This window comes from Salmo salar, chromosome ssa09 (assembly GCF_905237065.1).
Source record: "Salmo salar chromosome ssa09, Ssal_v3.1, whole genome shotgun sequence".
Taxonomy (NCBI): Eukaryota; Metazoa; Chordata; class Actinopteri; order Salmoniformes; family Salmonidae; genus Salmo; species Salmo salar.
In genome coordinates this window covers 146,513,872-146,530,635 of record NC_059450.1, presented here as the reverse complement: position 1 = coordinate 146,530,635, position 16,764 = coordinate 146,513,872, and the positions used below count along the sequence as shown (strand labels likewise).

At 40.7% G+C, this 16,764-nt stretch overlaps 1 protein-coding gene across 1 annotated transcript in view; it reads left to right on the top strand.

Moving 5' to 3' along the window:
- Positions 1 to 16,764, top strand: part of dync2h1 (dynein cytoplasmic 2 heavy chain 1) — a 320,231-nt gene that overhangs the window by 95,669 nt on the left and 207,798 nt on the right. The window contains 11 exon segments of the mRNA XM_045724777.1: positions 7,166 to 7,317; positions 9,690 to 9,834; positions 10,154 to 10,256; positions 12,702 to 12,866; positions 13,050 to 13,177; positions 13,338 to 13,586; positions 14,740 to 14,848; positions 15,108 to 15,221; positions 15,655 to 15,797; positions 15,913 to 15,994; positions 16,112 to 16,272. Coding sequence (XP_045580733.1) covers positions 7,166 to 7,317; positions 9,690 to 9,834; positions 10,154 to 10,256; positions 12,702 to 12,866; positions 13,050 to 13,177; positions 13,338 to 13,586; positions 14,740 to 14,848; positions 15,108 to 15,221; positions 15,655 to 15,797; positions 15,913 to 15,994; positions 16,112 to 16,272 — 1,551 coding nt within the window.

Below are 16,764 nucleotides of genomic sequence, written 5' to 3'. Positions count from 1 at the left end.
GCACAATACAGTACAAAACAATACACTACAATACAGCACAATACATTACAATACAGCACAATACACTACAATACAGCACAATGCACTACAATACAACACAATAAACTACAGTGCAGTACAGTACAATACACTACAACACAATACACTACAATATAATACAGCACAATCAACTACAATACACTGCACTGCAATACAGCACAATACACTACAATACAGTGCAATAAACTACAATACAGCACAATACACTACAATACACTACAATACAATACAATGCAATACTCTAATACAGCACAATGCACTACACTACAATACAGTATAAACACTAAAATAATGCACAACACAGTACAAAACAATACACTACAATACAGCACATTACACTACAATACCATACAGCACAATAAACTACAATACAGTACAATACACTACAACACAATACACTACAACACAATACACTACAATATAATACAGCACAATAAACTACAATACACTACACTACAATAAAGCACAATACACTACACTACAGCACAATACATCACCATACACTACAGTACAATACAGTACACTACAATACACCACACTACAATACAGCTCAATACAGTACAATACAGCGCAATAAACTACAATACAATACAGTACACTACAATACACCACACTACAATACAGCTCAATACAGTACAATACAGCGCAATACACTACAGTGCAATACTCTACAATACAATACACTACAATAAAATACACTACAATACAGTACAATATAGCACATTACAATACAGTGCAATACAAAAAAATACACTACACTACAATAAAGCACAATAAACTACAATACAATACACTACAATACAGCACAATACACTAAAATACAGCACAACATGTTACAATACACTGCAATACAGCATAATACTCTACAATACACTACAATATAATACACTAAATACAGCACAATACAGTACAGTAATAATAATACAACTAATCATTTATTACATTTATGTAGCGCTTTTCATCGAATCTCAAAGCACTTCAAGAGCAAAAAAAACAAAGAAGCAATATATCATGACAGGTCAACCAATCTAGGCCAAGCTGCGTCCTCTGAAGATGGAGAGGGTCAGTTCATGGCTTGAGTGAAGGGAGCTGGACAAAGGATTGTAGATGATGTTGGAGTCTGTTGATGATCTTGAAGAGGTCAAGTCAGGGAACCAGCCTGAGTCGTATAGCCTCTGGACTTCTCCTCGTCCAGTCTGTGTAGCAGCCATTTGGCTGATGCCTCAGCAGCTCTGGGTGCCAGAAAGATCACCACACAGAGTTCAGAATAGTAGCCAGTCGTCCTCACTACGAGCCCTCTGCCTCAGCACTGCTCAAGCAGCCATTCCTCTCAGGTTTCAGGCCACCCCTTAAATTACTCTGTTCTCAAAAGATCAGGAATTGGCAGCCAGGTGAAACAAAAGAGATGTTACTGTGTCCAGATGCATTTTTCAAACAAATACTGTACAACGTAACGCAGCCCAACGTAACGCAGCCCAACGTAACGCAGCCCAATGTAACAACGTAACGCAGCCCGACGTAACGCAGGCCGACGTAACGCAGCCCGACGTAACGCAGCCCGACGTAACGCAGCCCGACGTAACGCAGCCCGACGTAACGCAGCCCAACGTAACGCAGGCCAACGTAACGCAGCCCGACGTAACGCAGCCCAATGCAATGCAATACAACACAACATAACACAACACAACATAACACAACAACATAACACAACAACATAACACAACACAACTCAATACAACACAACATAACACAATGCAATACAACACAACTCAACACAACTCAATACAACACAACACAACTCAATGCAATACAACATAACATAACACAACCCAACGTAACACAACCCAACTCAATGCAATACAACATATCACAACTCAATGCAATACAACATAACACAACACAACTCAATGCAACATAACACAACTCAATGCAACATAACACAACTCAATACAACACAACACAACATAATACAACATAACATAACACAACTCAACACAGCTCAACATAACATAACACAACCCAACGTAACACAACACAACTCAATGCAATACAACATAACACAACCCAACGTAACACAACCCAACTCAATGCAATACAACATATCACAACTCAATGCAATACAACATAACACAACACAACTCAATGCAACATAACACAACTCAATGCAACATAACACAACTCAATACAACACAACACAACATAATACAACATAACATAACACAACTCAACACAGCTCAATACAACATAACATAACACAACATAACACAACTCAATACAACATAACACAACATAACACAACTCAATACAACATAACATAACACAACATAACACAACTCAATACAACATAATACAACATAACATAACACAACTCAATACAACATAATACAACATAACACAACTCAACACAACACAACATAACACAACTCAACACAACATAACATAACACAACATAATACAACATAACATAACTCAACTTAATACAACATAACACAACATAACATAACATAACACAACTCAATGCAATACAACATAACACAACACAACTCCATGCAACACAACATAACACAACACAACATAACTCAATACAACACAACATAACTCCATGAAACACAACACAACTCCATGCAACACAACACAACTCCATTCAACACAACACAACTCAATGCAATACAACATAACACAACACAACATAACTCTATACAACTCTATACAACATAACTCAATACAACACAACATAACTCAATACAACACAACACAACTCCATGCAACACAACACAACTCAACTCTATACAACATAACACAACATAACACATCTCAATACAACGTAACATAACATAACACAACTCAATACAACATAACACAACTCAATACAACATAACACAACTCAATACAACATAACATAACACAACATAACACAACTCTATACAACGTAACATAACATAACACAATTCAATACAACATAACACAACTCAATACAACATAACATAACACAACATAACACAATTCAATACAACACAACATAACATAACACAACTCAATACAACATTACATAACACAACATAACACAACTCTATACAACGTAACATAACACAATTCAATACAACATAACACAACATAACACAACTCAACACAACATAACATAACACAACTCAATACAACATAACACAACATTACACAATTCAATACAACATAAACAACATAACACAACTCAATACAACACAACTCAATACAACATAACACAAAATAACACAACTCAATACAACATAACACAACAACACAACTCAATACAACACAACATAACACAACATAACACAATTCAATACAACATAACACAACATAACACAACTCAACACAACATAACATAACACAACTCAATACAACATAACATAACACATTACACAATTCAATACAACATAAACAACATAACACAACTCAATACAACATAACACAACTCAATACAACATAACACAAAATAACACAACTCAATACAACATAACACAACAACACAACTCAATACAACACAACATAACACAACATAACACAATTCAATACAACATAACACAACATAACACAACTCAACACAACATAACATAACACAACTCAATACAACATAACATAACACAACATTACACAATTCAATACAACATAAACAACATAACACAACTCAATACAACATAACACAACTCAATACAACATAACACAAAATAACACAACTCAATACAACATAACACAACAACACAACTCAATACAACACAACATAACACAACATAACACAACTCAATACAACATAACATAACATAACACAACTCAATGCAATACAACAAAACATAACATAACATAACACAACATAACACAACACAACTCCATGCAACACAATATAACACAACACAACATAACTCAATACAACACAACTCCATGCAACACAACACAACTCAATGCAATACAACATAACACAACATAACTCAATACAACACAACTCCATGCAACACAACACAACTCAATGCAATACAACATAACACAACCCAATGTAACACAACACAACTCAATGCAATACAACATATCACAACACAACTCAATGCAATACAACATAACACAACACAACTCAATGCAATACAACACAACTCAACACAACTCAACACAACTCAATGCAATACAACATAACATAACACAACCCAACGTAACACAACCCAACTCAATGCAATACAACATATCACAACACAACTCAATGCAATACAACATAACACAACACAACTCAATGCAACATAACACAACTCAATGCAACATAACACAACTCAATGCAACATAACACAACTCAATGCAACATAACACAACTCAATGCAACATAACACAACTCAATACAACACAACACAACATAATACAACATAACATAACACAACTCAACACAGCTCAATACAACATAACACAACTCAATACAACATAACACAACCCAACGTAACACAACACAACTCAATGCAATACAACATAACACAACACAGCTCAATGCAATAATACATAACACAACTCAATGCAATACAACACAACACAACTCAATGCAATACAACATAACACAACCCAACGTAACACAACCCAACTCAATGCAATACAACATATCACAACACAACTCAATGCAATACAACATAACACAACTCAATACAGCATAACACAACTCAATACAACATAACACAACACAACATAATACAACATAACATAACACAACTCAACACAGCTCAATACAACATAACATAACACAACATAACACAACTCAATACAACATAATACAACATAACACAAAATAACACAACTCAATACAACATAACACAACAACACAACTCAATACAACACAACATAACACAACATAACACAATTCAATACAACATAACACAACATAACACAACTCAACACAACATAACATAACACAACTCAATACAACATAACATAACACAACATTACACAATTCAATACAACATAAACAACATAACACAACTCAATACAACATAACACAACTCAATACAACATAACACAAAATAACACAACTCAATACAACATAACACAACAACACAACTCAATACAACACAACATAACACAACATAACACAACTCAATACAACATAACATAACATAACACAACTCAATGCAATACAACAAAACATAACATAACATAACACAACATAACACAACACAACTCCATGCAACACAATATAACACAACACAACATAACTCAATACAACACAACTCCATGCAACACAACACAACTCAATGCAATACAACATAACACAACATAACTCAATACAACACAACTCCATGCAACACAACACAACTCAATGCAATACAACATAACACAACCCAATGTAACACAACACAACTCAATGCAATACAACATATCACAACACAACTCAATGCAATACAACATAACACAACACAACTCAATGCAATACAACACAACTCAACACAACTCAACACAACTCAATGCAATACAACATAACATAACACAACCCAACGTAACACAACCCAACTCAATGCAATACAACATATCACAACACAACTCAATGCAATACAACATAACACAACACAACTCAATGCAACATAACACAACTCAATGCAACATAACACAACTCAATGCAACATAACACAACTCAATGCAACATAACACAACTCAATGCAACATAACACAACTCAATACAACACAACACAACATAATACAACATAACATAACACAACTCAACACAGCTCAATACAACATAACACAACTCAATACAACATAACACAACCCAACGTAACACAACACAACTCAATGCAATACAACATAACACAACACAGCTCAATGCAATAATACATAACACAACTCAATGCAATACAACACAACACAACTCAATGCAATACAACATAACACAACCCAACGTAACACAACCCAACTCAATGCAATACAACATATCACAACACAACTCAATGCAATACAACATAACACAACTCAATACAGCATAACACGACTCAATACAACATAACACAACACAACATAATACAACATAACATAACACAACTCAACACAGCTCAATACAACATAACATAACACAACATAACACAACTCAATACAACATAATACAACATAACATAACACAACTCAACACAACATAACATAACACAACTCAACACAACATAACATAACACAACTCAACACAACATAACACAACTCAATACAACATAATACAACATAACATAACTCAACTTAATACAACATAACACAACATAACATAACATAACACAACTCAATGCAATACAACATAACACAACACAACATAACTCAATACAACACAACACAACTCCATGCAACACAACACAACTCAATGCAACACAACTCAATGCAATACAACATAACACAACTCAATGCAACACAACATAACACAACACAACTCAATGCAATACAACATAACACAACCCAACGTAACACAACCCAACTCAATGCAATACAACATAACACAACCCAAATCAATGCAATACAACGTAACACAACACAACTCAATGCAATACAACATAACACAACACAACTCAATGCAATACAACATAACTCAATGCAATACAACATAACACAACACAACTCAATGCAATACAACACAACTCAATGCAATACAACATAACACAACACAACTCAATGCAATACAACATAACACAACCCAACGTAACACAACCCAACTCAATGCAATACAACGTAACACAACCCAAATCAATGCAATACAACGTAACACAACACAACTCAATGCAATACAACATAACACAACACAACTCAATGCAATACAACATAACACAACCCAGCGTAACACAACCCAACTCAATGCAATACAACATAACACAACACAACATAACACAACACAACTCAACACAACACAACATAACACAACACAACTCAATGCAATACAACACAACACAACATAACACAACACAACTCAATGCAATACAACATAACACAACCCAACGTAACACAACTCAATGCAATACAATACAATCCAACATAACACAACTCAATGCAATACAACACTGAAAATACATTATTTCTTGATCGATGTGTAAGACAGAAATTAGTCACACTGTCATAACGTGACAAAGTTCTCCTCCCTCCCCCTTGTGTGTTCTAGGTGCTGACGTACCATGGGTTCTATGATGAGAACCTGGATTGGGTGGGTCTGGAGAACGTCCAGGTGGTGGCCTCCATGTCAACAGGAGGCGCTGTGGGACGACACACACTCACCTCCCGCTTCACCTCCATTGTGCGCATCTGCACCATAGAGTGAGTACGGTCACACAGACCAGAGTATGTGAGCTGGAGCGGAGCGAGGAGCAGAGCGTGCCCAAAGGCTGGAGCGTCGGCCTTCTCCCCCGCTCCAATTTCACTCCCGTAGTGCTCCTGTAGCTCTCACTTTACGAGCTCAGGGCGCGCCCGTCCCATCATGCATTTGTGGTCTACTTGTGTGCTGCTATAGCCCCTTCCTTTAGCTACTGTCATGGAGTTCACTAAATATTTTCATCAAGACACTGATAAAACACATAGGTGCTAAATCAAGATGACTTACAAAGATGAGGACCAATAGCAAGAGAGGGAGTGTGGTGATGTAATGTCCACAACTAAAGAATCATTGTGGAATCTGAAAAGACACATCTCATGAAAGCATGATGGTGTACTTACTACATACTCATGCTAAAAGAAAGGTAGGTAGATAACTGAATATGTCATTGTAGAAAAGTATTTATAAACTAAAAATCTGATCTGTTTAGTTCATTTTTGTTCAATTATCTATCCAATAGGCCATACTTGATTTTGACCCAATAGGCCTGGCATATTCCTATGTTGAAGGAGCTTTCCATTTTGATAGGGCTATTTTTCCTAAAAACCTTTAGGAACCTTTAGGAACCTTTAGGAAAATAAAAAAACAACTCTGCATCTCTGGTAGGAGTGGTCAAAAGGTTGTGTAACATCCCCAGTAGCTCTGTGAGAGTGGTCAAAAGGTTGTTTAACATCCCTAGTAGCTCTGTGAGAGTGGTCAAAAGGTTGTTTAACATCCCCAGTAGCTCTGTGAGAGTGGTCAAAAGGTTGTTTAACATCCCCAGTAGCTCTGTGAGAGTGGTCAAAAGGTTGTGTAACATCCCCAGTAGCTCTGTGAGAGTGGTCAAAAGGTTGTGTAACATCCCCAGTAGCTCTGTGAGAGTGGTCAAAAGGTTGTTTAACATCCCCAGTAGCTCTGTGAGAGTGGTCAAAAGGTTGTGTAACATCCCCAGTAGCTCTGTGAGAGTGGTCAAAAGGTTGTGTAACATCCCCAGTAGCTCTGTGAGAGTGGTCAAAAGGTTGTTTAACATCCCCAGTAGCTCTGTGAGAGTGGTCAAAAGGTTGTGTAACATCCCCAGTAGCTCTGTGAGAGTGGTCAAAAGGTTGTGTAACATCCCCAGTAGCTCTGTGAGAGTGGTCAAAAGGTTGTTTAACATCCCCAGTAGCTCTGTGAGAGTGGTCAAAAGGTTGTGTAACATCCCCAGTAGCTCTGTGAGAGTGGTCAAAAGGTTGTTTAACATCCCCAGTAGCTCTGTGAGAGTGGTCAAAAGGTTGTTTAACATCCCCAGTAGCTCTGTGAGAGTGGTCAAAAGGTTGTTTAACATCCCCAGTAGCTCTGTGAGAGTGGTCAAAAGGTTGTTTAACATCCCCAGTAGCTCTGTGAGAGTGGTCAAAAGGTTGTTTAACATCCCCAGTAGCTCTGTGAGAGTGGTCAAAAGGTTGTTTAACATCCCCAGTAGCTCTGTGAGAGTGGTCAAAAGGTTGTTTAACATCCCCAGTAGCTCTGTGAGAGTGGTCAAAAGGTTGTTTAACATCCCCAGTAGCTCTGTGAGAGTGGTCAAAAGGTTGTTTAACATCCCCAGTAGCTCTGTGAGAGTGGTCAAAAGGTTGTTTAACATCCCCAGTAGCTCTGTGAGAGTGGTCAAAAGGTTGTTTAACATCCCCAGTAGCTCTGTGAGAGTGGTCAAAAGGTTGTTTAACATCCCCAGTAGTTCTAAATGTGGGGAGGGTGTTATCCGCTGCTGGCCGGCTCTCCAGGCACCGTAGACTGGCCTCGTGTTTCTAAGCATTTATTCGAAGGCACTGTAGACTGAGCCTAATAATTAATTTGTATTTCATTCTATGGAAGTCACAGCTTGTATGCGCAATTTATAGACTGTAATGATTTAATACGAATGTTGTTTAAATACTGAGCTGTTAAAGTCCCTACCAGCCTAGTGTGTCACACTCGCTAATGCTTCACAATATATTTCTTTGTAGGCTCTAGCCTTGAAATAATATAAATAATATAGCCTAAATAATTCATTTCTGTTCCTTCTTAGTCTCCCTGTCTGGCTCCTGACCTATTTAGAGTGTTTATATGCTGTTTAATATGACATGTAACCTATTTTAAATGATGAGCGCTTCTTACATTCTCCTTTTCATGTTTATTATAATATTTTTCATTCAAATCACATGGTTTGATTTCAATACTTCAAAACCAATTGGTAGGTCCAGGTAGTCACAAAAATTATATAGATGTTGGTTAAATAAGCGAATTTGGAGCTGCTCAACTCCCCTCACATACTCTGACACACACACACGCACACACACACACTGACACTTGCTCTCTTCTCTAGTTATCCAGACAGGGAGCAGCTTCAGACCATCTACTCAGCGTACCTGCAGCCTGTTCTCCAGAGGAGCCTTGGGAGCCAGGCAGCCTGGGCCAGCACTGGGAAAACACACCAGCTAGCAGGGTCTCTGGTACAGGTCTATGAACAGGTGCGTGTGTGTGTGTGTGTGTGTGTGTGTGTGTGTGTGTGTGTGTGTGTGTGTGTGTGTGTGTGCGCTGTCTCAGATGAGTTCATGTGTTATCAGAGTAAAGCTTCAGCTTTAAGCTGCTCTAGTCTTTCCAAGCAGCAGCTTTAGATTAGACTGCTGTTATCACAGCACTTACGTACTGCCTCATATCTAATCCTCACTCTTAGGGAGGCAAATCTAAACCACACACACACACCTGTGTAATAAGTGGCTGTATTGTGTGTGTGTGTGTGTGTGCGTGCGTGTGTGTATTTCTATCTCTCTGTTCCTCTGGTCTCAGGTGAAGGCGAAGTTCACGGTGGATGACCACAGTCACTACCTGTTCACTCCGTGTGTCCTCACCCAGTGGGTGCTCAGCCTGCTGCGATACGACATGTCCGCAGGTGAGTTAACCACAACAGCACGGTCAGACCACGTGGTCAGATCACACCTCACGCTACTGCCTCTGCTTCTACGGCTCATAGTCCACTGGGTCCTATAGTCAGACCACGTGGTCAGATCACACCTCACGCTACTGCCTCTGCTTCTACGGCTCATAGTCCACTGGGTCCTATAGTCAGACCACGTGGTCAGATCACACCTCACGCTACTGCCTCTGCTTCTACGGCTCATAGTCCACTGGGTCCTATAGTCAGACCACGTGGTCAGATCACACCTCACGCTACTGCCTCTGCTTCTACGGCTCATAGTCCACTGGGTCCTATAGTCAGACCACGTGGTCAGATCACACCTCACGCTACTGCCTCTGCTTCTACGGCTCATAGTCCACTGGGTCCTATAGTCAGACCACGTGGTCAGATCACACCTCACGCTACTGCCTCTGCTTCTACGGCTCATAGTCCACTGGGTCCTATAGTCAGACCACGTGGTCAGATCACACCTCACGCTACTGCCTCTGCTTCTACGGCTCATAGTCCACTGGGTCCTATAGTCAGACCACGTGGTCAGATCACACCTCACGCTACTGCCTCTGCTTCTACGGCTCATAGTCCACTGGGTCCTATAGTCAGACCACGTGGTCAGATCACACCTCACTCTACTACCTCTGCTTCTACGGCTCATAGTCCACTGGGACCTATAGTCAGACCACGTTGTTAAATCACTCGGTCAGACCACAATCACTACACCAGGGTTTCCCCTTGGTTCATAGAAGCGGGGTTATTTCAGTAACCTCCAGTAGCTGCTAGATCCGGTTGGAATAAACAGTGTGGTTTCTGTCTTCTTCCTACAAATGTGGCTCTTTTAAAAAAAATGGTTTATTAAGCTACAAAATATTATGACCCCTATCGCTGAAAGATAAGACTCTCAGGAACACATATGTACTTCCTGTTTCCCTCTACTATGCCCACAAGCTGTTAGAACAGAGTGGACAAGACCAGGAACTAAATCAGACCCGGGGGAAAAATATCATTATTGCTTGATGGTCTTCTGAACTTCCCAATATCTTTCTGATGCATTTCAGTCACGTTAAACCATACTGTCTTCAGACTGAATTACTCTCCAAAATATTGTCAGACTGATTTCTAATAGTCTGTCATAGCCCAAATAAACACTGGCCGTTGATTACGTAACTTTTTTTACAAGCTGGGGTTAAAAAATGGGGACACGGGCCAGAACAGTTTGGGAACCCATTGCACTACACAATCTTTTCTGCGACCCATTTTAAGTTGTCCCCAAAAAGTTTCATTTCTTTCTGCAATACTTCATACTGCTAATTGCATGGGTTTTCTCTGTTGTTGCTGACTTCTTGTTGAAAACGTCTCATTATTTGGTAACAGTCTTAACTTTATACTGTACTGGCCTTTGATTGTAGTTGCTGTTGGATATTTCAGAATATCTTCTGAAAGTCAGTAGCTCTCTCCCTGCCTCCTGCATTCACCATCGCTTTCTTCCTCTCCCCTGTTCTGCTCCCTCTGTCACCCATCTCTCTCTCTCTTTCATCATTCCGTTCTCTGTCCTCCTTCATCTCTCCCTCTGTCACTCCCTCCCTCCCTCTTGCAATGTGTTCTCCCTGTGATAGGGAGTCCAATCATTAATTTTAATTAAAAGCGTTTGCTGACAAACTTATTTTTTCCATGACTCATCGTTTTTTTGCACTCCTCTCTCCTTCCTCCCTCCTGCTGCTTACCTTTTCTACACGGTATGTCACAACGCCCTCTCTCATCACTTCAACTCTCTTCTCTGGTGTGTTAGTGTGTGTACACTGAGCTGTATTGATGCTGCGTGTCTTTTTGTAGTATGGTATAATGTAGTAGTGTCCACCGAGTGGACAGAATATTAAGAACACCTGCTCTTTCCATGACAGACTGACCAGGTGAATCCAGGTGAAAGCTATGATCCCTTATTAATGTTACTTGTTAAATCCTCTTCAATCAGTGTAGATGAAGGAGAGGAGACGCGTTAAAGAAGCATTTTTAAGCCTTGAGACAATTGAGACATGGATTGTGTATGTGTGTCATTCAGAGAGTGAATGGACAAGACAAAATATTTAAGTGCCTTTGAACAGGGTATGGTAGTAGGTTCCAGGCACACCAGTTTGAGTCAAGAACTGCAACGCTGCTGGGTTTTTCACTCTCAACAGTTTCCCGTGTGTATGAAGAATGGTCCACCACCCAAAGGACATCCAGCCAACATGACACAACTGTGGGAAGCATTGGAGTCAACATGGACCAGCATCCCTGTGTAACACATTCAACACCTTGTAGAGTCCATGTCCAACGAATTGAGGCTGTTCTGAGGGATAAGGGGGGGGGTGCAACACAATATTAGGAAGGTGTTTTTTAATGTTTTGTCCAGTGTGTATTAACTCCTCCTCTCTGTGTCTGTAGGGAACTGTAATATAACAGACTCGGTGTTGGAGGTGGTAGCCTATGAGGCCAAGAGGCTGTTCAGAGACAGACTGGTCTCCTCTAAAGACATCCATTCCTTTGACAACATCCTCTCCTCTGTCATACGAGGTGACTGGGGCTCCGACGCACTCGACAACATGACAGGTAAAACACACACCTCAGTGCTCCTCTCCCTCTGCAGAGTGTCTCTATATACTGTATGACAGTGGGTTCTCTGTGGTTGGGTTCTCTGGGAAATGGGTTTGTGTGTGTAGTTAGGTGTGTGTGTGTGTGTGTATAGATGTGTGTATTTAACAGTGTGTATAACTGTGTATTTTCTCCCTGCAGATGGTTTCTATGTGACGTGGGGTGCGTCTGAGGGAGGGGGAGTGATGGCCCCTGGTCAGTCCCTGCCCCCCCACGGTAAATCTCTGGGACGCCTCGACTTTGCCGACCTACGCCAGGTCATACACAAGGTCGGTGTGTGTTTGTATTGTTTAAGACAGGGAGAGAGAGAGTGTGTGTGTGTGTGTGTGTGTGTGTGTGTGTGTGTGTGTGTGTGTGTGTGTGTGTGTGTGTGTGTGTGTGTGTGTGTGTGTGTGTGTGTGTGTATTAATGTATCTCTGCCTTCTGTAGGGAGCGGTCCTGTATGGTCGTGACAACAGGGAGTTGGACCTGCTGTTGTTCTGGGAGGTGTGTCACTTTGTGTCTCGTGTGGACCGTGTCCTGAGTCGACCGGGGGGCTCTCTGCTCCTGGCCGGACGCAGCGGGGTGGGCCGGCGCACCGCCACATGCCTGGTCTCACACATGCATGGATACACACTCTACACACCCAAGATCTCCCGCGGATACTCACTCAAACACTTCAACAATGACCTGAAGAACGTAAGCTGTCATACCTCTGTGTCTGTCTTTCTCTGTGACCTATGTTTTAGTGTGCAGTGTTTCCCCTATATTTGTTTAGCCGAGGTAGACTTCTTTTTATTCGATTTCTTTATACTTTTTTGGAATGGAAAACCTTTTTCAGTGTTAACTTACACTACTAAAACCAGATATAAATTATGTAGAAAAGATAATGGACCTATTTTATGTTTTTATAAGATCTTTGAGAACTAACAATCACCAAAATTAGTCAGGGAGAATCAAACATTCCAAAGATGTCATGGCATGGGGCATTCATTTTGTTATTATGTTTTAGTCACTCAGATAGCATAAGACATGGCATAAGCCACTGCAAAATATGTAGAATTGTTGGAAATTAGCTTTAAAACATGGCGTTTTCTCTCTGCCCCATGCCAAAATATGTAGATTTGTTGGAAATTAGCTTTAAAACAGCACATTCTCTCTCTGCCCCATGCCAAAATATGTAGATTTGTTGTAAATTTGCTTTAAAACATGACATTTTCTCTCTGCCCCATGCCAAAATATGTAGATTTGTTGGAAATTAGCTTTACAACAGCACATTCTCTCTCTGCCCCATGCCAAAATATGTGGAATTGCAGGAAATGTGCTTTAAAACAGCAAAATGTTGTCTCTGCGGCCAAGAGGAGGGCCTCTAAAATGTTCAGTTGGGAGACCACTCCATTGGCCACGCCCACTGTCACACCCCTACCACGCTCACCCTCTATGCCCCATTTTGATCCAGAAAAAATGACAGGTTCCAAGGTATAGTTGTAGAATTTGATGCATTCAATCTTTTTTTTTTCTTCCCATGAGGTAAATGCAGATGGGCAACCTCATGCTTCAGCCTATTTATTTAAAGCCGCTATGCTGCATCAGTTGGGCTACAGGTGATGACGTAAATGTAAATGACATAAATGTGATAATGCTTTTAAAGGGAAAATTATATTTGAGATGGTGTCGCGGGGGTGAATGCCCCCAGACCTCCCCAGCAAAAGGACCCCCCCCTAACTTTACCACTGCTGCTGAAAGTAAATCATAGGGAAACACTGGTGAAGGCAGAGCTGGACAAGGCAAAGCATGCTGCAGGGAACATCAAATCACACACACACCTGACTGTGTGTTCTCTTCTGTGTAGGTGATGCAGCTGGCAGGTCTGGAGGGCCAACAGGTGGTGCTGTTGCTGGAGGATTATCAGTTTGTCCACCCAGCCTTCCTGGAGATGGTCAACAGCCTGCTGTCCTCTGGTCAGTCGCATATAAACAACTACACAAATGGAATACACAATGTCTGATGATGAATAAAATCAAATGAAACCATGTGTCATAAATCCCAGGTGAGGTGCTGAGTCTGTACTCTTTCAGTTCAAAGTGATGTTTGTTGTAGATGAGGTGCTGGCCTGGGGCCTGTACTGTACTGAGTTCAGTGTAATATGTGTTGTAGGTGAGGTACTGGCCTGGAGCCTGTACTGTACTGAGATCAGTGTGTGTTATATGTGTGTTGTAGGTGAGGTTCCAGGCCTGTACTCCCCAGAGGAGCTGGAGCCCCTCCTCTCCTCTCTCAAAGATCCTGCATCCCAGGACGGATTCACCGGACCCCTCTTCAACTACTTTGCCTACCGTGAGAGACTCATCTATCTAGCTACTCATCTACATGACATTACATTGTAGTCATTTAGCAGGCGCTCTTATCCAGAGCGATTTATAGGAGCAATTAGGGTTAAGTGTCTTGCTGAAGGTCACATCGGCACATCTACACATCCTCGGTTCTCTCATCTCCTCTCCCTCTCTTCCTTCCTCTCACTTCATCCCTTTCCTCCCCCGCGTTTATTATGATGCTGTGTTTGTTCTGTAGATGCTGCAGAATCAGATCAATAGATGTCTCTTCCCTCTGAGTTCCTCTGACTAAACTACTGGCCTTTCAGCGGGGGAGTAAATGGACAAGGACAGCACTACACAAGCCATTACACCCTCTCTTTGTTTCTTTTTCTTTGTTTCTCTCCCTTCATCTCCATCCCCCTCTCTCTCTCTCGCTCTCTCGCTCTCTCTCTCAGGAATCCAGCAGAACCTACACATAGTGTTGATCATGGACTGCACCAACTCTAACTTCACCATTAGCTGTGAGAGCAACCCGGCTCTCTACCGCAGGTGTTCCGTCCAGTGGATGGACGGGTGGTCTGAGAGCAGCATGAAGAAGGTGGGAGGAGAGGATGGAGGGAGGGAGGGTTGAGAACATAGCATCATACAGGATTATAATATTGTCATTAGCTCTGTCTTCCTTCATAACCTTCGTGTTGATGCTGTCCTGTCAGATCCCTGAGATGCTACTGGCTAAGGTGGAGGGAGAGGGGGAGAAGAGTGGAGGAGAGAAAGGCCACAAGAGAAAAGGCTCAGGTAGGAGAAAACATCCCTGCCACCAGAGTCCTAGTAAGTCATAGTCAGACTATAGAGAACTAGCTCTAAACTAGCTAGTCACTCGTGGATATGTTCTGTCTCGTTTGTCCCTCCCAGCGTCGGGTCAGGGTGATCTGTGTCGCTCCTTCCTGATGATCCATGAGTCTTGTAGAGAATATGGAGCCACACCCAGCCAGTACATGGCCTTCCTCCATGTCTACACATCCATTTACAGCAGCAAACAGAGCCAGCTCACTCTCAGACAGCAACATCTACAGGTAACACACACAACATATACACACCATATACACACACTTTATACACACACCATATACACACACTATATACAAACACTATATACACAATATTCAACAATAATAAAAAAGCAGTTTCTGGCTAAAGAAACAAGACTAACAAGGGAAATCCATGAACTAATGGTACAGGTAGATAGCAATAAAAATGATACTACAGAGATACAAAATAAGTTAGAGGAAAAACAAAAAGAACTTGAGGAACTTATTCAGGAACGATCTAATGTAATCCATTACAAAAATAAAGCAAACTGGATGGAATATAGAGAAAAATGCACAAAATTCTTCTTGAATCTCCAATGCAGGAACGCTAACAAAAAGAATTTGCAGAAACTCGTTACTGAAGATGGAGTCATCTATGATTCTCCGAATGATATTTTAAAAGAGGAGCAAATTATTTTAGGCAGATGTTCTCTTTTCAGTCTCATCCTCTCCCACTGAATGAAGATTACGGTAAGG